General features: G+C 43.9%; 1 protein-coding gene across 1 annotated transcript in view; it reads left to right on the top strand.

Annotated features, from left to right (window-relative positions):
• The first annotated feature begins 8,102 nt into the window (after nt 1–8,102).
• THEM4 (thioesterase superfamily member 4) overlaps nt 8,103–26,648 on the top strand; it is a 45,420-nt gene continuing 26,874 nt past the window's right edge. Inside the window, exons 1-4 of the mRNA XM_087865742.1 lie at nt 8,103–8,111; nt 8,324–8,580; nt 14,222–14,333; nt 14,764–14,944. Coding sequence (XP_087721868.1) covers nt 8,103–8,111; nt 8,324–8,580; nt 14,222–14,333; nt 14,764–14,944 — 559 coding nt within the window. The remainder of the gene's footprint in view (nt 8,112–8,323; nt 8,581–14,221; nt 14,334–14,763; nt 14,945–26,648) is intronic.

The raw sequence follows: 26,648 nt of genomic DNA, 5'->3' as shown, positions 1-26,648 counted from the left end.
ACTGGCAAGACTTATCCAAAAGAAAAGAGAAAAGACCCAGATTATTAAAATTATGAATGAAAAAGGAGAGGTCACGACGAACACCATTGAAATTGGAAGGATTATTAGAAATTTTTATCAACAGCTATATGCCAATAAACTAAGCAATCTGGAAGAGATGGAATCCTTCCTGGAAACCTATAAACTACCAAGATTGAAACAGGAAGAAATTGATTTCTTAAACAGGCCAATTAATTATGAAGAAATTGAGTCAGTGATAAACAACCTTCCAAATAACAAAACTCCAGGCCCGGACGGTTTTCCTGGGGAATTCTACCAAACATTCAAAGAAGAAATAATACCTATTCTCCTAAAGCTATTTCAAAAAATAGAAACAGAAGGAAAGCTACCAAACTCATTCTATGAGGCCAATATTACCTTGATCCCCAAACCAGGCAAAGACCCCCTCAAAAAGGAGAATTACAGACCGATTTCCCTAATGAATATGGACACCAAAATCCTCAACAAGATACTTGCTAATAGAATCCAACAGTTCATTAAAAGGATTATCCACCATGATCAAGTGGGATTCATACCTGGGATGCAAGCGTGGTTCAATATTCGCAAATCAATCAGCGTGATACATCATATCAACAAGAAAAGACTCAAGAACCATATGATCCTCTCAATCGATGCCGAAAAAGCATTTGACAAAATACAGCATCCTTTCCTGATTAAAACCCTTCAGAGTGTAGGAATAGAAGGTACATTTCTCAATCTCATAAAAGCCATCTATGAAAAGCCTACTGCAAATATTATTCTCAATGGGGAAAAGCTGGAAGCCTTTCCCTTAAGATCAGGAACACGACAAGGATGCCCACTCTCGCCACTATTATTCAACATAGTACTAGAAGTCCTTGCAACAGCAATCAGACAACAAAAAGGGATCAAAGGTACTCAAATCGGCAAAGAAGAAGTCAAAATGTCTCTCTTCGCAGACGACATGATACTCTATATGGAAAACCCAAAAGAAGCCACTCCCAAACTATTAGAAGTTATAGAGCAATTCAGTAACGTGGCGGGATACAAAATCAATGCTCAGAAATCAGTTGCATTTCTGTACACAAATAACGAGAACGAAGAAAGAGAAATCAGGGAATCCATCCCATTTACAATAGCACCAAAAACCATACGTTACCTTGGAATTAACTTAACCAGAGACGTAAAGGACCTTTATTCTAGAAACTATAAATCACTCTTAAAAGACATTGAGGAAGACATAAAAAGATGGAAAGATATTCCATGCTCATGGATCGGATGAATTAACATAGTTAAAATGTCCATGCTACCCAGAGCAATCTACACTTTCAATGCTATCCCGATCAAAATACCGAGAACGTTTTTCAAAGAACTGGAACAAATAGTCCTTAAATTTGTATGGAACCAGAAAAGACCCCGAATCTCCAAGGAACTGTTGAAAAGGAAAAACAAAGCTGGGGGCATCACAATGCCGGATTTCGAGCTGTACTACAAAGCTGTGATCACAAAGACAGCATGGTACTGGCACAAAAACAGACACATAGACCAATGGAACAGAATAGAGAGCCCAGAAATGGACCCTCAGCTCTTTGGGCAACTAATATTTGATAAAGCAGGAAAAAACATCCGGTGGGAAAAAGACAGTCTCTTCAATAAATGGTGCTGGGAAAATTGGACAGCTACATGCAAAAGAATGAAACTTGACCACTATCTCACACCATACACAAAAATAAACTCCAAATGGATGAAAGACCTCGATGTGAGACAGGAATCCATCAAAATTCTAGAGGAGAACATAGGCAGCAACCTCTACGACATCGGACAAAGCAACCTTTTTCATGACACATCCCCAAAGGCAAGAGAAACAAAAGATAAAATGAATTTATGGGACTTCATCAAGATTAAAAGTTTCTGCACATCCAAGGAAACAGTCAGAAAAACTAAGAGGCAGCCCACGGAATGGGAGAATATATTTGCAAATGACACTACAGATAAAGGACTGGTATCCAAGATCTACAAAGAACTTCTCAAACTCAATACACGAGAAACAAATAAACAAATCAAAAAATGGGCAGAAGATATGAACAGACACTTTTCCAATGAAGACATACAAATGGCTAACAGACACATGAAAAAATGTTCAAAATCATTAGCCATCAAGGAAATTCAAATCAAAACCACACTGAGATACCACCTTACGCCAGTTAGAATGGCAAAAATAGACAAGGCAAGAAACAACAATTGTTGGAGAGGATGTGGAGAAAGGGGATCCCTCCTACATTGTTGGTGGGAATGCAAGTTGGTACAGCCACTCTGGAAAACCGTGTGGAGGTCCCTTAAAAAGTTAAAAATTGAGCTACCCTATGATCCAGCCATTGCACTACTGGGTGTTTACCCCAAAGATACAGACGTAGTGAAGAGAAGGGCCATATGCACCCCAATGTTCATAGCAGCAATGTCCACAATAGCTAAATCGTGGAAGGAGCCGAGATGCCCTGCAACAGATGACTGGATTAAGAAGTTGTGGTCCATATATACAATGGAATATTACTCAGCAATCAGAAAGAATGAGTTCTCAACATTTGCTACAACATGGACGGCACTGGAGGAGATAATGCTAAGTGAAATAAGTCAAGCAGAGAAAGACAACTATCATATGATTTCTCTCATCTATGGAACATAAGAACTAGAATGATCAGTAGGGGAAGAAAGGGATAAAGAAAGGGGGGGTAATCAGAAGGGGGAATGAAACATGAGAGACTATGGACTATGAGAAACAAACTGAGGGCTACAGAGGGGAGGGGGGTGGGGGAACGGGATAGACCGGTGATGGGTAGTAAGGAGGGCACGTATTGCATGGTGCACTGGGTGTTATACACAACTAATGAATCATCGAGCCTTACATCGAAAACCGGGGATGTACTGTATGGTGACTAACATAATATAATAAAAAATCATTATTAAAAAATAAATAAATAAATAAATTTATGGGGAAAAATTTAAATATCAGGGGCGCCTGGATGGCTCAGTTGGTTGAGCCTCGGACTCTTGATTGCTCAGTTCACCATCTCAGGGTCACGGGGTCAAACCCTGCATCAGGCTCTGCACTCAGTGTGGGGTCTGCTTGACATTCTCTCTCCCTCTCCCTCTGCCCCTCACCCTGCCCTCTCTTTCTCTCTGTCTCAACATAAATACAGGGGCGCCTGGGTGGCTCAGTAGGGTAAGCATCTGCCTTCAGCTCAGGTTATGATCCTGGGGTCCTGGGATCGAGGCCTGCATCAGGCTCCATGCTCAGCAGAGAGCCTGCTTCTCCCTCTCCCTCTGCCTGCCACTCCCCCTGTTTGTGCATGCTTTCTCTCTCTCTCTGTCAAATCAATAAATAAAATCTTAAAAAAATAAATAGATAGGGGCACCTCGGTGGCTCCGTTAGTGGGGCATCTGCCTTCGGCTGGGGTCGTGACCCTGAGTAGGTAATGTTTTAATCTCAATTTCACAATTAGGAAATTGAGGCACAGAGTAGTTAAATAAATAACTTGCCCAAGGCCACACATATTGTGTCAAAGACATGGGGCTGGATCTCACAACCCCAAAATCACAACCCAAGCCAAAACCAAGAGCTGGACCCTCAATGTACTGAGCCGCCCAGGCACCCCCACACCCACGCTTTTAATCATGACACACACTATCTTTCATACGATATATGCATATACACAGTCATACGACATATACATGCCTGTGCTGCATTTCAGTCTCCGCATATGCACATGTATGTTCTTTATTTTATCTGTTCTATTTCTTTATTTGAAACCCCATACACTTAGACAGATTTTATCAACAACTGAATCCTAATTTGATCTGAGTTATTTATACATAATTTCCCTTTTGAGCATGAGTCTCAGTTACATTTCTGAACTTTATTTTAGCAAACAGAAGGGCACCTGGCACTGGTCTCTTCCACACACTTAGTCTTGAAATGCTCTTCCTCTACAGATCATGTGTTCAGCACTCCGTGTGAGCTGTGAAGAACAGAGTCACGTGTAGAGATCATTAGAAACACATGGTCGGGGGACAAAGAAAAAAATCAGTGTGACTCATTCACACTGTAAATTTTATTTTACTTATTTTTTAAAAAGATTTATTTATTTGAGGGAGAGAGACAGAGAGAGAGCACGTGGGGGGGGGTAGGAGCAAGGGAGAGGGAGAAACTCAAGCAGACTCTGCACTGAGAGCAGAGCACAAAGTGGGCCCCAGTCCCATGACCCCAAGATCACTACCCAAGCCGAATCCAAGAGTTGGAGGCTCAACCAACTGTACCACCAGGCACCCTGATCTGAAACAAATTAAAAAAAAAAGAAAAGAAAACCTGATCATCTCAATATGTAGAAAAAGCATTTGATTAAATCCAACACCCATTAACAGCAACTCTTAGTCAACTAGGACTAGGAGGGACTTCTCCACCTATTAAAGGGCATCTACACAAACCCTCCAGTTAAGTGATACTTAATGGTGAAAGACTGAATACCTTCCCCTCTGGGATCAGCAATAAGACAAGGATGCCTGCTTTCATCACTACTATTTAACATTGTATTGGAGATTCTAGCCAGTGCAATAGGGGAAAAAAAAGAAAAGAAAAGAAAGAAAGAAAACCTGTAAGGATAGTAAAGAAAGAAGTATTCACAGATAACATCATCATCTATGTAGAAAATGTAAGGAATCCATTAAAGAAATTACTAGAACTAATCAATGAGTTTAGCAAGTTTATAGACATAAAATCAATATATAAAAAGTAATTGTATTTCTTTTTTTTTTAAGATTTATTTACTTTAGAGAGAGAGAGAGAGTGTGTGTGTGTGTGTGTGTATGTGTGAGTGGGGGAAGGGGCAGAGGGAGAGGAAGACAAAGGAGGAGACTCCCGGCTGAGTGCAGAACCCTACAGAGGGCCGGATCCCAACATCCTGAGATCATGACCTAAAATCAAGTCAGACGCTCAACCGACTGAGCCACCCAGGCACCCCTAAAAATTAATTGTATTTCCATATACTAGCAATGAACAACAAGGATTGACATAAAAAATACTATTTATAATAACATCATACATATGAAATACTTAAAGATAAATACAGGCATACCTCAGGATATTATACACTGGGTTCCAAACAACCAAAATAAAGCCAGTATCACAATAAAGCAAGTCAAATACTTTTTTTGGTATCCCACTGCATATAAAAGCTAGGTTTACACTACACTGTAGTCTAGTAAATGTGCAATAACATTGTCTAAAAAAGCAATGTATATGACTTAAAAATACCGTATTGCTAAACAACGCTAAGCACCACCTGAGCACTCAGTGAGTCATGGTCTCTGATTACAGATCAGCATAACAAATATAATCATATGAAAAAGTTTGAAATATTGAAGAAATACCAAAGTATGACATAGAGTCATTAAGTGAGCAAATAGTGTGGGGAAAATGGCACCAATAGACTTGCTCCATGTAGGGTTGCCACAAATCTTCAATTTGTAACAACACAGTATCTGCAAAGCATAGTAAAAACAAGGTATGTCTGTATGGCAGAAGATGTACAGGACCTAGATTACAAAACACTATTGAGAGACATTACACAGGACTCAAATACGAGGGAAGATACAACTTGTTCAGAAGGAGACTTGTCGATGAAATACAACCTTCATGAGGAGACTCCATTTGCTGAGATGTCAACTCAAAATCCCAGCAGGGTTTTTTTAGGTATTGACAAGCTGATTCTAAAGTTCCTATGGAAAGTCAAAATATCTAGAATAGCCAAAACAACTTTGAAAAAGAACAACGTTGGAAATAATTTAAAGCCACAGGAATAAAGACAGTATGGGATTAGCATAAGATAACTGGCTTACCATACAGAATACAGAGTCCAGCAATAGTCCCAAACATATATGGATACCAGTTTTTGATCAGGCGCAAAGACAACTGAATAGAGAGAAGAGAGCCTTTCAACGAAGGGTGCTGGAATAATTGGAAAGTAGTTTCATAGATACTAATTGCTCACAAAAAAAGTAGAAGGGTGCTGTGACACCGCCCCCGGAGCCGCAGCGTGATCCAGGAAAAGGACAAGGCACAGGCAGGTTAGCTGCGAAAGAAAGCGTGGGTGCAGGGGACGACCGCAAAGAGTGCGATCGCCCCAAACAGCTGCAACCTCGCGTATTTATTGGCGGTAAACAATCAAAGACAGTCAAGGGGAGTCTCGTGATCCCAGTGAATAGCAGTACATCACGGGGAAGGTCACGGGATTAGATGATGTAACATTCAGCAAGTGAGGCCTGTTCTTACACATGTTTCTACGGACCCCCGGGCTATTGTCAGGAGCAATCAGGTTTTGGTTGGGGCAGCGCTCGGCCCTTAGCCGACCAGGCGTTCCTGGCCAGTCGCTATCTGAGGGGATTTCGGGAAGGGCAGCGTTCCACCCTGAGCCAGCCGGGCGTTCCCAGCTGCTCCTGCTCTGACCTTTATGCTAAAGTCCGCAGGGTCACAAACATGTTTTCCTATTATATCCTTAGCATAAGCTCTGGGCCAGGGGCTGCTGCAGAAGGGGGCTCTCTGAACTTAGCACCAAGCCCAAAACCAGGTTTATTTATCTCTGATAAACCTTTCCTGATAATGGGCCCTCCAATTCCACCTTTACTATGGGAGTGGTGACAGAGGTGTGTAGTTGGGAAAATATCATTAATGAATGACGTGCCAGGTGTAAGCAAGTTTAGTAACATATTATGCAGTAACCCCTTAGGGTTTTAAAACTTCAAACCAGGGTGGACTAGGACAATGGTATATTGGTAAATGTTTACTAAAAAGGGGAGAGAAAGCCCTCATTTGCAGTATCTGAATGAATAGTCCCACGCAGTGGATTTCAAGCCACCACCTGATGTGACTGAAAGTGGATGTTGGGAAGGCACGTGCCTACTGTTCCCACCACACAAACATGGGAGAGGTAAATAACCCCAAGAGCATAGATAGTAGTGAAATGTAGTAATTAGGAAGTTACAGATTTTAGTATTGAAGACCTTTGTTTTCAATACAATTTATTCAATTATAAGTTGACATAATTTTTGAAAAAGATTTTCTTTATTTTAGACAGAGCACATAAGCATGGGGGAGGGGCAGAGGAAGAAGCAGAGGCTGGGCTGAGCAGGGAGCCCAATGTGGGGCTCCATCCCAGGACCCCAGGATCGTGACCTGAGCCAAAGGCAGCCGCTTACCCGACAGAGCGACAGAGGCCCCAGGACGTAATTTAAATTTTAATAACAGCAGTATTTAAGGATTGGCTAGCCAAATTCTGAAAAATTTTTTTTTAATTTGAGAGAGACAGGGAGGGAGCACGAGCAGGGGGAGGGGGGAGAGGGAGAGGGAGAAGCAGGCTCCATAGGACATTGGGACCACAACCCCAGCTGAAGGCAGACGCCCAACCGAGCCATCCAAGCACCCCGAAATTCTGAATTTTTAAGTCTGCCCCCGTGAGCTTATAGGAACCAGCTCCAGCACACCACTGGCCTGGGCGGTTTACTTTTATTTTATTATTTTTTTAAGATTTTATTTTTTTGAGAGCGAGCACACGAGAGAGCACAAGCGGGGGGGGGGGAGGTGTCCCACGGAGAAACAGGCTCCTCTGAGCAGGGAACCCCAGGCGCAGGACTGGATCCCAGGACCCCTCATGACCTCAGCCCAAGGACACTTCACCGACTGAGCCACGCAGGCGCCCCTGGGGGCAGTTTCCCGAGGGAAGTGCAAGGTAATTTCTTACTTCCTGACTCCCACTGAAGGAGAAGGTCCTTTTGGGCACTTTTTCCTACGCACAACAAACATGGAACAGAGGCCAGGCGCAGAGTCTCCACAAGGTGTTGGGCTGTGGAAGGGAGTTTGAGCTCAGGCCTGTCTCCACAGCTAGAGATAAATACATCCTTAACTGTTCCTACCAGCGCTCTTTCTTTTTGAAAAAAAGCCTGACTTAGGACTTGTAGCTCTGCGCCGGGCTTTAAGGGGGCGGGGGACGAGGGGCAGCGGAAGAGGCAAGAAAAGGCGCACTTGAAGAGCGTAAATGCGCTCAGTAGGCGAGAGGCTCCCTACGAATCAATAGCAGCCGGGTCCCGGGAACGTCCGTGGCCCGCACGAAAAGACCTTACTCCCACTACTCGTGCGCACTCCCACCTGTCCGAGCGCCCTTTGTCTTCTGCGGGAGGGACCGGGGGCGGGGAGAGGCTGCGGCTGCAGAGGGGCGGGCTGGCGACCCCCTCCCCCTCCAGCCGTGGGGTTTAACAGCGGCTGCGTCCGCCGAGGTGCCGGCGGCACAGGCTCACCAGACCGAAGGCCGCCGCCCCGCCCGCCCCACGCCGCGCCCCCTGGGTCACGTGGCCCGTCCGTGACTGGGGAAGAGCGCGCGGGCGGGCGGCTCCCCCGCTGCTGCCGCCGTGGGAACCATGCTGCGGAGCGGCGCCTTGCGGCTGTGCCCGCCCGGGGCCCTGCGCGGCCCGCGGGGAAGCGCGTCCCCGCCGGCGAGGGAGTCGCGGCCGCCGCCGGTGAGTCCGGGAGCGGGGCGTGGGGAGCGGGCGGCTGGGCGGGTGAGGACGGCCGCGCCGAGCTGTTGGTCCTCAGCCCGCTGGCCGCAGAGTATGAGCAAACGTCGGTGTTAGCGGGGTCCCTTTCATTCCCGAGGCCGAAAGGCGGACAGGGACAGGGAGCGGACTCGCTTGGAAGCAGCGCGCGAGACGCTGGACTTCGGCCTACAGGTCGGGGAATTCCGCTGCGGCTGGTCCAGTACAGAAGGGGTCGTGGTGGGGGCAGGGTCACGCACGGGCAGGTGGTGGAGTTGGGACCTGACCTAGGCGGTACCGGTCCTGACCGTCACAGTGCGTGCTCGCGACGAGAGCGCTGTCTCTCCTAGGGTTTCACCTCGATCATCTCTGCCCAACCGATAATGGTGCCCTAAGCCACTTTCTCAGCTTTTAAGGCTGTTTTAAGAGTAAAATAAGGTAACATTTAACGCACTACCTGGCGTTATTAAATAATAATGCTTGTTCTTATATTCCTATGTTTTGTTTCACCGAAGTATTCAATTAGTATTAATAAGCCGCAACAGTATGTAAGACATGGGTCTCTGATGATATAAAGATGAGTAAGAAACCCCTTTCTCTCAAGGAGCTCACAATCTAGTTTGGGAGAAAAGGGTGAAATTGCAAAATTAAAATACTGTATGCTATGATGAAGGACTAAGGAAACGTAGGGGGAGGGAACAGTTCTGTCCTGAGCAAGAACTGCAAGCTCTTGAACCTTTCTTTTAAACAGTAACCTGTGCAGACTGGTTATTAATCCTGGACCAAATTTCACCTTGGAAGAGAAAATGACTCGTGCTCCTCTCACAGCAACAAAGATAAATTTGTCCTTTAATTATATGTCAGTGCCTTGTAATCTGTGTTGAGAGTATTTAACAGTAGTATTTAGAGGCTTTGTAAGCTGTTTTTTTCTGTTTAGTAACTTAATCTTAAAACGAAACACATTAAAAAGCAGTCATAACTTTAGTTAACAAGTCCCGCTTGAAAAATACATAGCCAAAGATCAAGAAAGACTTCTCCTCTACAGAGAGGTACAAAAGGTAATGATTATCCCTAACATCTGTCCCCCATAGACACAGTCTGTGCTGGAATTTACAAGTGCCTTTACATCAAGTATCTCTTAGTTCCTGCCCTCTTGAACTGAAACTTTCATTATTTTTATTTCTCACAACATCACAGTGTTCATCTGAGGTCCTAGACTCTGCATACCTCTAACTAAAATTAATCCAGTCCTCCTCATCCTCCTTCTAACATACACAGACACTAACAAAAACCTCCTTTCTTCTTTCCACCCCAATCTGCGAAGCTACAATCCTGGAATCATCCAAGGCTCTCCCTGTTTCTATTTCCCCATGATCATTCTCCACATCCCTTCGTCCCAGTATCCTAAAAGTCTCCTAAATCTTTTTTTTTTCCTTCTTCATTTCTCTCTACCTAATTCAGCTTCTAACCATATCTCATCTTTATCTTTGCAACAGTTTTTTAACTGCTTTCCCTGACATTTTTCTCACCTTGCAATTCATCCTTTACACCAGAGCAAGGTTTATAAAACCTAAGTTCATGTTACTGCTTTGCTTAAAACTCCATAAGGCTCCCCATAGTGGAAAAAAGTATTTTATCATTCAAATATGACATTCATGGTTTTTCAAAGACTACCTTTCTTTAATGAGCTTCATCCTAAGGAATAACATTTGTGAGATCACCAAGTGTGATGTGTTATTTATGTCCTTTAATAATATGCATTTTTAAATACATATGCTGGGGCGCCTGGGTGGCACAGCGGTTAAGCGTCTGCCTTTGGCTCAGGGCGTGATCCCGGCGTTGTGGGATCGAGCCCCACATCAGGCTCCTCCGCTATGAGCCTGCTTCTTCCTCTCCCACTCCCCCTGCTTGTGTTTCCTCTCTCGCTGGCTGTCTCTATCTCTGTCAAATAAATAAATAAAAATCTAAAAATAAAATAAATACATACATACATATGCTGTAGTCCTTGTGCTACCTAAAATCATCATTCGTTTTGGCATTTAGAAACATTGACCTATCAGATGAAATCTGAGCCCTGTGTTAAGGCCAAAGAGGCTCAGTGGTGTGTTCCCCTTTACCTTGCCATCCACATCTGGCTACTATTCTCATTGCACCTTACATTCATGAAGACTAGAATATTGGCAGTTCCCCAAGGTGTCAAACAGTTGTGTCATCTCTCTCTGCCTTTGCTTGGTGTAGCCCTCCCATTCTTTCCTTAGTGAACTTTTTATCGTTTAGAAATCATTCCATCAGTCCTCATCTTTTTGAAATTTTCCCTGAATGTCACTCCTGGGTCTATTATATGTACTTCTGTTGCGGCATTTTTCACACCTGAGGCTACTAGCACCTGAGGGCAGGGCCTAAGTCTTCTCTCTTTGTCTTAACCAGTTCCTGGCACAGAACCAGGCAGTTAGCAGACACTGAAAAGTTCACCACGGGGCACCTGGGTGGGGCAGGCGTTGAGGTCTGCCTTCTGCTCAGGGCGTGATCCCGGCGTTCTGGGATCGAGCCCCACATCGGGCTCCTCCGCTGGAAGCCTGCTTCTTCCTCTCCCACTCCCCCTGCTTGTGTTCCCTCTCTCTCTGGCTGTCTCTATCTCTGTCAAATAAATAAATAAAATCTTAAAAAAAAATAAAAAATAAATAAAAACTAAAAAAATAAAAAGTTCACCGCATTTAGTTGAATCCCACACTTCAAAGTTAAAATCAGGTAGGAGAGCCCACAGCCAAGGGAGTCATTCTAGTTCCTGAAAGCCTTCAATTACCTCCATCACCCTAGTCCAGGTCCAGAAAAAGACGCCGGAACTGATCCATCCTAGAGTTGCCTGTTGAAATGACAGCTATGGATGAGCCAAATCCTACATATTCTGTTCCTCAGCTGACATGTATTGCTCAGTGCATATTTATCTGTGACTACTTGTATCAGTTTATTTCCAGAATTCATGTACTTTAAAAGCCATGTGATTGAGACTGGATTCTAAGGAAATAATCCAAAATAGAGAAAAGGCTACAGTCATAATTTGCCAATAAACATTTTTATTTAAAGCAGCAAAAGATTAGAAACACTTTTTTTTTTTTTTTAAAGATTGGGGAACACCAGCAGGGGGAGTGGGAGAGGGAGAAACAGGCTTCCTGCTGAGCAGGTAGCCTGATGCCCGGGACCCTGGGATCATGACCTAAGCCAAAGTCACGCTAAGTGACTGAGCGACCCAGGCATCCCAAGAAACACTTTAAATGCCTAACTTAAATGGTTAAGTAAGTTATAGTACATCAGTCCAAAGGACTATTTTTCTGCTGTTGAAATTGTGGTAATTGAGATTAAGGACATGAAAAAGTGGGAACTTAATAATTCTAAGTGGTGACGCACGAAGAAAAAAATACATATCTTACATTTAGAGGCACCTGGGTGACTCAGCTGATTAAGGATCCAACTCTTGATTTCTGCTCAGGTCAAGATCTCAGGGTCTTGAGATTGAGCCCCGTGTCAGGCTCCGTGCTCAGTTCAGCAGAGAGTCTGGTTGAGATTCTCTCTCCCTCTCCCATCTGCTCCTTCCCCACCCTCAAGCACACTTGCTTTCTCTCCTAAATAAATAAATAAATGAGAGAAAGATCACACTTAAGAAAAGTTGGTAGAAAGACATCAACATTTATCATTGTCTTACGATGGAGAGATAATGGATGGATTTTAAAAATTGTTTTATTTTTGAGAGAGAGTGTGGGCACCAGTGAGCACGAGTGGGGGGAAGGGCAGAGGGAGGAAGCAGGCTCCCCGCTGAGTAGGGAGCCTGATGCGGGCTCAGTCCCAGGACCCTGAGATCATGACCTGAGCTGAAGTCAGACACTTAACTGACTGAGCCACCCAGGTGTCCATAGATTGTTTCTTCTTTTCTTTCCCAAATTTTCTGACCTGGGTTCCAAAGAAATGAGCGAATCTAAAGCCATAGGGAAAAAAGGTACAAATCCTGGGCTAGGGAGTGGAGTAGTCTCTACCCTGCTCACATTTCCAATCATGAAGTTGATACGTCCTTCTGTTCAGCCAAGGAGATTTTAATTCTGTAGTGTTTTTGAGACAGGCTGCCTGTATTCTCAACCATCAGGCCAGGATCAAAGCCCACCGAGGTGTCAGCACAGCACAGACTTGCTGTTCTGGTTTGGGGATGTGGTCCAGGTGTTGTAGGTGCATTGAATCTGAATTGACAGGGGTGACTGGAAGTGGAATGCCATAGAGTTGATAGCGTCCGTGATCTTAAATATTCTAAGATTTCTGCTGAAACCAAAAAACCCCCCAAAAAACAAAAAAATTTTCCTTTCTCGTGCCTACGGCCATTTGCTTTGTCCTTCTTCTCAGTAAGTCACCCCTTGTCCCCCTCCAGGGCCTCTGCACCGTTCCACTTGATTCCTGGGCGCAGGAGTGGTAGCGTTGCCCAGTGCTGCAGAGAAGTAGCATCGGTAGAAGCCATGGTTACTGTTACACCAAGCCCCTGTCCCCCAGCCTCCTCCTCCTCTTCATGTTCTCTTTCTTGGTCATTGGCTCGGCCGCTCACTGTGTTGCATAATTCAGAAACCTGGGGTTGGTGTTTGTATTTTTACTCTTCCCTTCCTCCTTATCTGCTTCACGCAGTGATAATTTTTAACTCGGGTTACCTCTAAAAGCCTCACACAGGGTTGGCAGATCCAGTCTTGGGTCTTGGTCCCTTCTGCTATCTTTTATATGGTGGCCAGATCAGATCTTGTCATTTCCCTGTTAAAATCCCCCTGGGAACAACTGCAGATACAGACCAGTTCAGGCCAACTAGCTTAGTATGGAAATTTCTCACAGCCAAGCCCTTGTCTGCATCTCTGCAGCCGTCTGCTCCTCTCCTTGCACTGAAACAAAGCCAAACTTCTTCTGGTCTTTGTTTCATCATCTGTAAAATGGGATAATAATTAGTACCTACTTCGTAAGTATTTCATAAGTGTGCTTGTTCTGAGGCCCCACAAAACTATGTCACGCCTCCTTGCTTTTGCATATGGTTTTCCCTTACCTACAATACCCTTTCTTGCTGGTGAGTTTCTGCTTGTCTAATTGATGTGGGAAACAAAGGCAGAAGAAAAATTATTAAATTTCCTTACTACCTACAGCCCATTGACAAGTCCTTGAAACAGGCAGAGTGACATTCCTCTAGGAACTCTGCTGTCTCCATGTTAATACTTTGCTAAGGGCATAAGGCAATCTTAGCCCAACCCTCAGGACCCTGTCAGTCTACTTTAATATCGAAAAATTCCATTGGAAACTTCCTTTATCTCTCCCACCCAGATATATGTTGGTAGTCATCCCCCAAGCATATGACCCACTGGTATACATCTGAGGGGTCTCATGACTAAGGTTTTATTAGACAGTAATAAATGACCTTTTCCCAACAATAGGACCCTTCCAGGTCCTGGAAACCTGGAAACTTGCTTCCACAATTCCTTAGAGACTTATGCCATCCCTAACCCCCTCCCAACTTGAAGGTATATAATCACCACCCCTCACGACTCCATTGCAGCTCTTTCTGCCCATGGGTTCTGTCCCTGTGCTTTAATAAAACCACCTTTTTGCACCGTAGACGGCTCAAGAATGCTTTCTTGGTCATTACCTTCGAACCCTACCATCTTCCGTACATCAGAAGCAAGATTCAAGTCAAAGAACTCCTCCCTGAAGCCCCCCCCCCATCCGAGGTAAACACCTCACCTGTGCTCTGGCTCCTGCATGCCCCACTGCTAATGCTTTTTACGTGGAGGAAAATGTCGTCTCATCTGTGTATCTCCAGTTCCTGGCTCAGCTGTGCTTGATGAAGATGTCTTGTCTTGTTTTGTTTTGTTTTGTTTTGTTTTGTTTTGTTTTAAAAGAAAGGAATCCACAGACCAGGGCTTTGTGCTGTTCTGCTAGTAGCTGGTTGGGTGACACTGAGCCAATTACTTACCGTCTCTCTCAATCTCTCCTTCTCTCAAGGAGGATGGACCAGCTGATTCTTAAAATTTGCTTCCACTCTGAAATGATGAACTTCTGGGAAGAGGAGAAGCAGCAAGGTAGTCTCAGAAAATAGGAGAGTATGTTACAAAATAGGGTTCACTTCCCATTCTTCTTTTTCTCCTCTCTCTCTTTTAGAGGTCATTTGCTTCAGAGGCCATTCGTGTGGACCTTTCTCTCCCGAACCCCAGCTGGAGCAAGGACATGAGACTTCTTTTTGACCAGTTCATGAAGAAAACTGAGGATGGCTCTTGGAAACGTTTGCCTTCGTATAAATATGTATCTCCTCAAAGCACTGAAGTCAAAACCTTTTTTCCCGGTAGGAACAACCACTCTCTCATAAATAATATTTAAATGTCAAATATAAAACAGAAAATATTAAGGCACTGGTTATTGATGTGGAAAAGTTGGGGTCTGGAGCCAATGGCCAGGAAAGAATTCTTAAAATGTCTTTGGTGCTAAAAGGTGTTTTTATTGAAGCGCGGGGTCAGGATCTTTGGGCAGAAAGAGCTGCTTGGGATTGTGAGAAGCCGCTGATTATACACTTTGGAGTTGGGGGAGGAAAAGACAAAGGGAAGTTTCCAAAAGTCTTTCATATGCTAAAAAAGACTCACTGGATCCTGGTGGCCTGGCTATTGTCAAGCTAACGTTTTTCCCTCTAGCAGAGCGGTAACGTGAAGACAGTTGGGAGTTTCCTGGAGGAGTGTCCTGTTCTGTCTGCCTCAAGTATTTGTCAGTGGGCTGCAGGTTATAAGGAAATTTAATTTTATCTACATTTCTTCTGCCTTTCTTCCTCAGATCAGTTACCACTTGAAGAGGGAAGGAATGTAATATAGGGGTTTCGTTACTCTCCATTGTTTTTCAAGTAGGCTCCATGCCCAGCGTGGGGCTTGAACTCAAAACCCTGAGATGAAGAGTCAGCAGCTCTACTGACTGAGCCAGCCAGGCACTCCTCTCTAATCTCCAGTTTTATAGGCCAGAAATCTCAGTGTATTTTGCAGATTGTGGGAGAGCATAAAGCCTATTGCCAAGAATAAGACTGCCCCTCACCCTGGCCTCCTCTGTCTTGAGGCTGTCCTCCCTCATCTCATTGTTCTGTTTGTCCCAGTCTCTGTATGGCTCCTTCACTGTGAGAAGCTCAGCACACTGGCATTACGCTGTCTTCTCCCAGACTCTAAACTCCCAAGGCAGCCTGCCCTGCCTCCAGTACACACACACTGCATTTCCTATTCTTTGGTGTGTGTGCTTTTTAAAATTAAGACTTTTTTTTCCAGTAGCTTCAAGTTTACAGAAAAATAAACGGAAAGTACAGAGTTTACATATCCCTCTTATCCCCCCCCACCCCCGCCGAGCTTCCCCTATTAACTGATGTAGTTTTTGAATGTTGGTAAGGTTGGTGCGGTTTCCATTGTCAAAGCTGCCCCCCCCTTCTCCACTTGTTCATCCTTCCCATGTTCCCTCTGAACTGTTAACAACGACTAATCTTTTCAGTGTGTCCATAGTTTTGCCTTTTCCAGGATGCATATAGTTGGGATCGTATAGTATGTGGCTTTTTCAGATTCTTTTCTTTTCCCTAATAATAGGCATTTATTCAAGTGCATTTGTTTTTTCTATAGCACTTATCACCATTTGCAAACTATGTTTTGTCTCTCACACCAGGGTATGAGCTCCATGGGGGCAAAGTTTTTTGTTTTTGTTTTTTAAGATTCTTTTATTTGAAAGAGAGTGCGCACGTGCCAGGGGAGGGGCAGAGGGAGAGGGAGTCCCAAGCAGACTCTGTGGAGCTCGGAGCCCTACAGGGGCTTGATCTCCTGGTCTCCGGACCCTGAGATCGGTTAACCTCCTGCACCACCGAGGTGCCCTGAGGACAGATTTTTGTGTTTTATTCTCTGTGGGGTATCCAGTACTTAACAGTACCTGGTACCTCGTAAGTGCCTTGTAAGTATTTGAGGGAAGAAGAGAGGAAAGGAAGAAGGGAAAGAGGGAACAAACCAGGGGATCTGTTTAAGGTGCTCTCCTTATTTTTCTTTACCTAAAATTTCTGCCCTCGTGGAACTGACACCATAGAGGGGACAGACAAGCCATTAAATAAGGAAAACACAAAGTATGGCAGACGGTGATGAGTGCTATGCAAGAAGTAAATGCACCTTAATTCTTAAAAACTTTTTAAACTGACATAACAATGTTATGTTAGTTCGTTGTATGCCACATAGGATTCAGCAATTCTATCCATTACTCAGTGCTCATCACTATAAGGGTAGCTGCCCTCTGTTACGGCACGTTGTTATCCCAGTAATACTGACTGTAGCCCCTGTTCTGTTCTTTTCACCCCCCAAAGAGGACTTTTTAGTCCCTAAAATGTGGTGCCAAATCTCTGGTATAGAAATTGGGAAGAATACTGAACCATTATCTTCCCTGCCCATTGCTTTCTTTAAAAAAAAAAAAAAAAAAGGCAAAAATTTAAAAAAATGGAGTTGAACAAGTATAGCTCGGGTGTACATGGAGGATGCTCAGGGAAAAGTGAGTAACTCCCCAGGTGGCCTTAGTCACCAGTTTAAACAGCATCTTCAGCTGAAGACTGAAGCAGGACATGGGGGAAGGGGGCAGTTGAGTTGTGGGGAGGTTACCAGGAAAAGCACCGTAAACAGGGTAGTGTTTGTTAGGCAGAATTGACTTGGTGCTTTCTCCATTGGTAAGATTCTGTTCAGTTGAGAGCGCTCCTCCTGCTGTCTCTATAACAGAGGGGGAGACACCCTTACAAATGGAGATTTCCTTTATAAGTGTAAATTTTCCACGCAAAAGGTTAACTTTTGCTCTGTTTTCAGAGGTTCCCATATCTGCTGTCCCTCGAAGTAATCTTGATGTCAAAGAGCCATATTTTAGGTTGGCACGTCCTGCTCTCCTTCATTCCCACCTTTGAAGCTTCCCCAAGAAGTTTTGTGGCTTTGAACCAGTCTGTTACCTGAGAATATGTCAGTTAAACAGTTGTGTCTCATATCAGGAGGTGGTATTGCAGACGGGCTCTATATGGCGTGAGCAGTCACCTATTTAATAAGAGGCATTTTTTTGTGGAAACAAAAGAAAAACAAAGGTTAATAGTTGGAACAAACCATAAACTCTGTTTTTGAGTCCAGAGGACAGTCAGGAAGATTTGTAGATATTGGGCTCAAAGCAACTCAGATGGAGTGAGGGCCCTGCCAAAAAACAAAATTCAGCCGAGCAAATTTGAAGATCTAATTGGCTTTATTAAATGATTCCTGAATAGGGCAGCATCCATCTGGCAAGTAGAGAGGGACTCCCAAGAGTTGTACAAAATAGAAGGTTTTTGTAAGTAATAGGGTGGGGCAAGGAGTTGATAGCAAAAGAAAAGAAAGGATTCCAGGCAAGGTCACTATCACTTGGGGGAAAGGGCAGGGGGTCTTATCAATGCAGGTGACCTCATTTGCTTTTGGCACAGAGAAGGCCTGGGTACAGATTACCTCATAGTCATGACCAAGACATTTTCGACCGACTCAGTTGAAACGTCTCTGGGGAAGGCTGACACTGCAGTTAGGGTAGATACTAAATCCCGGTTTCAGGGGCCTGGGGGCTCAGATGGTTGAGCATCTGCCTTCCACTCAGGTCGTGACCCCGGGGGCCTGGGATGGAGCCCCGTGTCAGGCTCTCTGCTCAGCGGGGAGCCTGCTTCTCCCTCTCCCTCTCCTGTTCCCCCTGCTTGTGGTCTCTCGCTCTGTCAAATAAATAAAATCTTAAAAAGATAAATAAATAAACCCCAGTTTGGTGACTTGGCCTAAGTGACACTGATGTGGGAAACAAAGCAAAAGGAAGGCAAGACTGTGACTTGTTTTACAAATTAGTCTTAATTTGGCTGTTTCTGGAAATGAAGGTGATTATAGAGAGAAAATTATGTTTCAGTAGTCCACCTTTGTAGATGTTAAATTCTAGTTCTCATTGTCTTTGAATGTTTGTTGTTTGCCTAAGCTAGACAACTTGAGGTAAACTTCAGAGAAATTGCCACAGTAGCTCGTGTACAGACAGTCATCGTGCTTGTCAGAGGTTCCTGGTGTCAAAGCGACCCAAAGTGCCCCTTGAATGACGTCACTGTGATCACCGCCCTGCCGATAAAGACCCTGTAGGAGGGATGGTCGCAGCCCCCAGCTTCCCCATCACATTCTAGACTGCAAGATGATGCCAGCGTGGGGACAGAGATACCATACCTTGCCTTGCATGAAGAACCCACCATTTTTAACCCATGGAAAATATTAGGAAAGTTTTTATAGGAGGAAATTAGCCAATTCTGTAGTTGTAAGTGGAAAACATTGACAGAAGACAGTAGAGATAGAAATCCATCATCGTCTAAGCGACATTCCAGCACATGTAGACTTTACAGCCACCTTCTCTGTGAGATGGTTCCAGTTGGGCTTCAGTTTAGCTGGGTACTGGTTTCAGCCGGTTCCAAGTGGAAGTCTCGTGGCCAGAGGTCACTAGACCAGAGATGTGGAGAACATCACGTGAAACCAATGCGCAGGAATCCTCACATGGGAGTCTTAGAATTGGCAGCTGTGCTAGGAACTGAAGTGGCTGTCCTATGCCCAAAAAAGACAACTTGGTATGAGGACAGGAATAAAGGGAGGGCATCAAGTTTCTGGGTCTTACTGATACAGGAAAGAACATTAGGGTTTGAAGCTGACGGCGAAGAAAGAATTCTTGCAACATCTTTGGTGCAAAAAGGAAGTTTTATTACGGCACGGGGACAGGATCTGTGGGCCAAAAGAGCTGCACGGGGGTCGGGGGTCATGAGTAGTGGCCCATTATATACTTTCAAGTTGGGAGGGAGTTAGGGATAGCCTAGGTCTCTAAGGAATTTTGGAAGCAAGGTTTCCAGGACCTTGAGGGGGGCTAGCTGCTATTGGGAAAAGGTCATTTGTTACCGTCTGATGAAACCTTAGTCATGGACCCTTCAGATATATATAGGTGGGCCATATGCTTGGGGGGTTTAGAGACAAAGGAAATTTCCAAAGGAATTTTTGTATGTTAAAGTAGACTTACAGGATCCGGAGTTGGGGGGGCCGGTTTTGGGCTAGGATTGCCTTTTGCTCTTAGCAAAGTATTAACATCGAGGCAGTTGAGTCCCTAGAGGAGTGTCACTCTGCCTGTCAAGGACTTGTCAATGGGCTCTATGTAGGTAGTAAGGAAATTTAATAAATTTTTCTTCTGCGTTTGTTTCCCACATCATTATTACTGTTCCATCCAGGGAACTAACTTCCAGCCAAAGGCTGGCTTTCTCCTCCCTGTAGAACAGCCCCAGGCTAGAGGATTGAAGCCTGAGCAGTCGTCCTGAAAGTGTTCCAGTAAGACCATACTCCATGTAAAGCCCCTGAATGGAAAGGAAAGGAAGAGAAAAAGTACTCACCAAGTTTGTACCACGGCTCAGAGTCCAGATGAGAAGACTAGCCACACGTTCAGGCGCCAGATGAAGTGGAAGTGTTGGAGTTCGGAGCCAGCGGCCCAGGAATTCTTGACATCTTTGGTGCAAAAAGGTGGTTTTATTAAAGCACCGCAACAGGACCCATGGGCAGAAAGAGCTGCACCGGGGTCACGAGGAATGGCCCATTATATACTTTCTAGTTGGGAGGGCGTTAGGGATATCCTGAGTCTCTAAGGAATTTTAGAAGCAAGGTCTCCAGGACCTTGAGGGGGCTAGCTCCTATTGGGAAAATGTCACTTATTACTGTCTAACAAAACCTTAGTCATGAGACCCTTCAGACGTAGTTCAGTGGGACATATGCTTAGAGGATAATTGCTAACCTGTATCTTGGGGTGGGGAGTAGAGACAACGAAGTTTCCGAAGGAATTTTTATGTGTTAGACTCACAGGATCCTGGGGGTTGGGCGAAGATTGCTTTTTGCCCTTACAAAGTATTAACATAAAGGTAGCTGAGTTCCTAGAGGAATGTGTCACTCTGCCTGTTTCAAGGACTTGTAGGCAGTATGAAGTTTAATTTTTTCTTTTGCCTTTATTTCCCACATCAGGAGCTGCTTCACGAAGTAATGGTCTCTCCTCCTGGGTGAGGAAGAGTTATCCCCCTTTGCTTCTAGTAAAGGGTTTTATAGGTTTTTAAAAATGAGCTAACCTATAGGGAGGAGCTTACTCTTTAACTTGGGTGTATCACTCCGATGGGGCAGTTTGTTTTCCCAGTGTCCTGCCTAGAGTTGTGGCATTACCTACAGGGAGGGAGCAGGTTAGACGGTGAAGGATGGACAGTAAAGTACCCCAAGCTAAGAAGGCACTTTGAAACCAGGAAACAAAGCAGGCCACTGCATACGGTTTACATAGAGATGTACTCGGGTAACTTACTGACAGAGGGATTCAGGTGGAGGACAGTCCCCAGCAGGTGCTTAGTTACTCTCCATGAAATCCAGACCTTCGTCCGCAGGTTTTCTAGGGTGGGGAACACACAGGAGGCCACTGTAGTGAGATCAGAAGGTTTGCACACACCTCAGAGGGCTTGCATGCACCTTATTTGGCAGCTGACCTTTAATAAGGTCTTGTAGCACCACCTGTGCTTCAGGAAGGGGCGAAACTGTTACCTCTAACAGATCCGTGGGAGGCCACAATAAGCCCCCCCCCCCGGCCTTGGCAGGCGTTTCTAAGGTATATACGTTAGTCTCCAAGGGACCTGGGACGTGTAGCCCCAAGAGAGGTTACTGAGCAAACGTGAACAAGACGAAGGGCCAAAGTTAGGGTCAGTATTGTCAGCACAACAGTCCTACAGAACAATGTCAAGAATGTCCACCCGATGTGGCTTTTATAGCCAGAGGGAGTGGGGTCTTAATGACTCTTTGTGACCTGCTGACTTAAGAGTCAATCTAAAAACCAAAATGGCTTTACTTAAGTCAGCTTCCCGCCTGAGCCTCCATTCCCTGCTTGCTCAGTTATGTAGCGGTCAGGCTGAGGATTAGCTTGGGATCATCGCAGGTCGGGCTCTTGCTGGTCTAGGGGTCCTTATTGCTTGAGGGGGGTAGTTTTGGTCCCCTAGGCAGGATACTTTGCCTGGAGGACTTTTGCCTGAGTTAAGAGATGAGCTGGAAGAACTTAACTAGAAAGCTTGAGGTCAAAACAGAGGTAGTTGAGAGGCCTCCTGGAGCAGTCTCATTCATTTTCCTGGTTTGCAGTTTGACTGTCTGGTGATGTCATCAGGTGTGAACCGTCTGAGAGCCTAACTGCAACAGGCAAGACAGTCCACACGTGAGCTATTGTGGTGATTTCTATGAAATTTCTGTCAAGTTGTCCAGCTCAGTTTGCAGGGCTTCAGCAAAAGCAGTTTAGTTCTTAGTGATTCCAGGTCAGAAGGGTGGGAGAAAATTGGAAATGTTAGTTTGCAGAGTCATAATCAGATACTTGAGGAAACTAGAGGAATGTAGGGTCCGGGTCAGTTTGCAGATAGAGAACAACTTCAAAGATAGCAAACAGCACTGGGATCTGATACCCACAAAGGTGTGCTCTTGAAACATACTTTTTCTCCCTCCAGTCATCCATTTGTATCAGAGATAATCACAGGAAGACTAATTTGTTTGCAAAATAACTCTAGTTTCATTAAATAGGGCCTGATTATTTATATAAGTACCACAAGAATAGTGATTGGCCACATGGGTTTTCTGGGTTTTTCTTTTTTATTTATTTTTTTTTAAGATTTTATTTATTTATTTGACAGAGAGAGTGAGAGCACAAGCAGGGGGAGTGGGAGAGGGAGAAGCAGACTCCCCACCGAGCAGGGGGCTGGATCCTAGGACCCTGGGGTCATGACCTGAGCTGAAGGCAGACATTTCACCAGCTGAAGCACCCAGGTGCCCCTTGGGTTTGCTTTTTTTCTTTTTTTTTAGATTTTATTTGAGAGAGAAAGTGCACACACACATGGAGAGGGAGAAGCAGACTCCCTGGTGAGCAGGGAGCCCGATGCAGGGGTCGATCCCAGAACCGTGGGATCATGACCTGAGCCAAAGGCAGACGCCCAACCAGCTGAGCCACCCAGGTGCCCCTCAGATTGGACTTTCAAAAGCCACTCAAGGCCAGAAGCCAAGCCAAGGACTGACCGTCCTCGCCTGCAATACCTATGAATTTGAGTGGATTCCTCTCTTCTCAGGGCCCCCAAAATATTCTGAACTTCCTCAGGCTGCCAGTAAGTGACCATCTTTACCCACTATAATGCCAGGAACCCAGTAAGCAAGATACCAGGCAGTTTTCTGAAGGGGCTTTACTGGTCGCATAAAGTCAGGCCTAGTTCCTTGAGGCTGTTGTGTCATATCTGTGTCTGTTATAATGAACAGATTATTTGCAAATATATTACTATGAAAATAAGAATACTCAATAAGCATTTCTGAATTCTGATGAGATCAGGTTAAGGAGAAAGATAAATGTTTCAGTTCTGTTTATCTTCATCAGTTCATTTTGTCCCGTGTAACTGATTCTTGTTCTGCTTGATCTTGGCGGTTTTGTGAATTGTTTTCCACTAAAGTCATGGAAATTCTTACCCAGTTCAGTGGTATGATCTTGAAGTTATCCTGTGCTTATCAGAGTCCTTCTCTTGAATCTCAGAAGACAAAGCACTTTTGTAAAATCATCAGTAAAACTGTAAATGGCAAAAAGACTTAAAAATGGCCGTGGTTAAAGATCTGGTGAGAGTTCATTCTAACGCAGATGACAAGGAAATGCGGTTATTTCTGTGGCACAGATTTTAAGCTAACTAGAATTCTGACTGATACTATACCAGGACCTAGCAGACCTCTAGGAATTTCACACAATTTAAATAGTTCGTTATCTCTCCTTTAAAAGATGTTCCAGGGAACATGCTGGGAAATCCTGAAGTTATTAGTCTGAATTCAAAAAGACTTGACTTAGACTTTGGATAGGGGAAGTTTGTCAAGTATCAAATATTTAGAACACCTTCTTAAATAGATCACTGTGAAACAGCAGTTATTCCTTTAAACAAAGTGATGGTTAAAAGATGTTGGAGGCAAACCAGAAGAGTACTTAATTGTTAAAACATAAAAAAAACCACTTAGATCTGTGAATAGAGAAGACTTCGTTTCTTAAGTAATCTAAGACCTGCAAAGACAACACAGAGCACAGGAAATGATGTTGGTAAGATACAAAGTCTTTGCTTTCTAGGCAGACTGCTTAGAAGGTTAAAAAAAAAAAAAAATCCACAATCTCTTATCAAGAGCAGACTAATAGTCTTAAAACTGTGTCCTCCTAATAGATGAAAGGTGGTTAAATTTTAACTTTGTACAGGCATTCTGTTAAAACTTAGTTAAAAAATCATTTATAATAGGGGCACCTGGCGGGCTCAGTTGGTAGAGCATGCGACTCTTGATCTCAGGGGTGTGAGTTAGAGCCCCACGTTCGGTGTAGAGATTGCTTAAAAATTAAATCTTAAAAAAAAAAACCCTCAATAATTTCATTCAGTTCTAGCCCCCTTGACCACACAAAGTGAGATTCTCCTTACATAGTTTGTCCTTTATTCTCCCCTTTTCATTCTGAAACAACTACTTTAGGACAAATTTACTTTTTTTTCTTAACAAAAATACATTTCCATACCTCATACATTTTCTTACTAAAACTACATCCTACTTGTCTTGCATAGAGTTGTTTCCCCTATTACTTCTAGTATGTTTAATGACATATTCGAATTCTTAACCCATAGATACTTCTAGTGAAAATGAAGAAGTAAGCAATTAGGAACTGTGTCATGCCAGCGTTGTGAAGATTGGCAAGTTTGTGAAGACATTTTTATAATTTCTAGAAGCATACACCTCATAGTACAGTTTTTCAGTGTGGCACAAGACACGTCCACTAACAGACCCAAATATGTTTAGCTCCTCTGTAATAAGAGGCCACAAGCAGGTAAACTTAGGCTTAATATTTAGCAATTAATGTTTCAGTATTTTATCTTATTTGGAAATGATCTAGATAATTAATGAATATCCATCACTTAGCAAAATTCAAAGAATGTAAGTTACCAAAGAGATTTAAGAAACTATTTTTAGGTAGACATAAAATCTAATTATTGTTCATTTATAAACGTTTAGCTTACATCCATTTGTTCTTAGCAATGTTTACTCATGAGAGTTTCATCTTATTTTTCTTGCTAACAAATTTTTATAACCGATAACATGAGCTCATTTGACAAGTAAACCAGTAGAAAAAGTTGTATGTCTGCATTTAGTGCTGACAACTCTGAAAGTGTGTCTGTTTTTCTGGGTTAGTGCTTGTCGTTTTAGTAAACCAACAGTATTTCTATTAACCAAAGATTACCCAAGTCATGTGAATTCGAAAAACATTTGGGTTAGTCTCTTTATTTCTGAGTTTGAGGAATACTTAATTTATATAAGCACTTTTCTTTTTTATTTATTTATTTTTTTTTAAAGATTTTATTTATTTATTCGACAGAGATAGAGACAGCCAGCGAGAGAGGGAACACAAGTAGGGGGAGTGGGAGAGGAAGAAGCAGGCTCATAGCAGAGGAGCCTGATGTGGGGCTCGATCCCACAACGCCAGGATCACGCCCTGAGCCGAAGGCAGACGCTTAACCGCTGTGCCACCCAGGCGCCCCAGCACTTTTCTTTTTTAAAGCCAATTGAGCTCTTGTTACAGAGTAATTTTGGCAGTGCCACCAGAGGTAGAAAAATATCACACATCTAGAACGTCCGTGTATAGACCTACATAAATATACGGACAAATGCTAACAGAAATCTTCTACTCAGTAGCTCATAAAAGAACCATTGAATCCAAGTTGTGTTTCAGGCAGATGGAATAAGTTAGGGCCAACCCGCTCAGCTAAAGCTTCCTATGAGTATTTGTGTAGAACACTTTTAAGAGTTTTTCATTTGCCCCAAATAGCTCTTTTTTTCTTTGCAGCCTCAGAGAGTTGCTTGGGGTCTCTGGGTCCCTGGAGACCCCCAGTAGAGGGAAGCAGCCTGAAGCTCAAGCGGCTCTAGGGGGCTGAGGGGCTGAAGGGAAGGGAAAATCTGGCAGGGTGGAGAAGGTTCGGACGAGGTAGGAGTTTGATGTGGGGGACGTAGCAAGGATTCAGGGAACTGAATGGGGGATGAAGGTGACAGTGGGAAGGACAGAAGCAGTAGGAAGGAAGAGGTCCCAGAGGATCCAATCTAGGGAGATCTTAAGTTTCCCAAAGAAGCCAGTTAAGTTCCAAATTATCCTTCGCTAAGTCATGGAAACGAGGAGGTGGACAGAGCTGGTGGGGCATGTAGTCGGCAGGGTTCAAGAAGGGGGTTTCAGTCAATTGAGAAGTCCCCATGGGAGGAGCAAGGATCAAGTAGAACAGAGGCCTTTAAAAAACAACAACAACAACAACTCCTGGGTTTATCTTCACATTGGAAAAGCCACTCTTACTGAACTCATCTTTGGTTTTATCTCCCTTTAAGTGGAGGTAATAACATCCACCTTTATCTGCCATTTCAGGTGATGCTCTATTGCCCAATTAGTCTCTTAAATTAGACTTCTGCATTTAAAACAAAAACGAAAACTTGCAATACCTGCCTTTCTGAGAATGTAAGAAGTAGGTCAGTCTTTCCGATAAACACTCAAAGTAATGGTCTCCCTTCCCTAAGGAATGTCCATTTTTTTAGGGACCAGTTGGACCAGTTGGTGTCTTTCTCTAAGATCCCCAAAGGAATCCATGACCTAAAAATGTCAGGAACCACTAGTTTAAAGAGTTACAAATGTGGAGAGTTATTGATATAAATATGTTAATTAGCTAAATCAAACCAGGATAAAATAGAATCTGAGAGTTGGGACCTGGAAGGTTATTTAGTCTGGGATATACGGATGTAGTCATTTAGGGAGGGTTCTTAGAAATCATTACTGCTTCCTCCTTCCTCTCTTGAGATTGCTAGCTTTCCTCCTCACACAGATATTTACCGAGCATCTGCTGTGTGTCAGACACTATGCTAGGCCCTGGGGTATAGCAGTGAAGAGAGCAACTGGGATGCCCACCCTTGTGG

Source organism: Ursus americanus, chromosome 12 (assembly GCF_024610735.1).
Source record: "Ursus americanus isolate L20-20 chromosome 12, mUrsAme1.1.p, whole genome shotgun sequence".
In the NCBI taxonomy this organism is placed as follows: domain Eukaryota; kingdom Metazoa; phylum Chordata; class Mammalia; order Carnivora; family Ursidae; genus Ursus; species Ursus americanus.
Note: the sequence above shows the minus strand (reverse complement) of the source record. Positions and strands in the feature narration are given on the sequence as shown.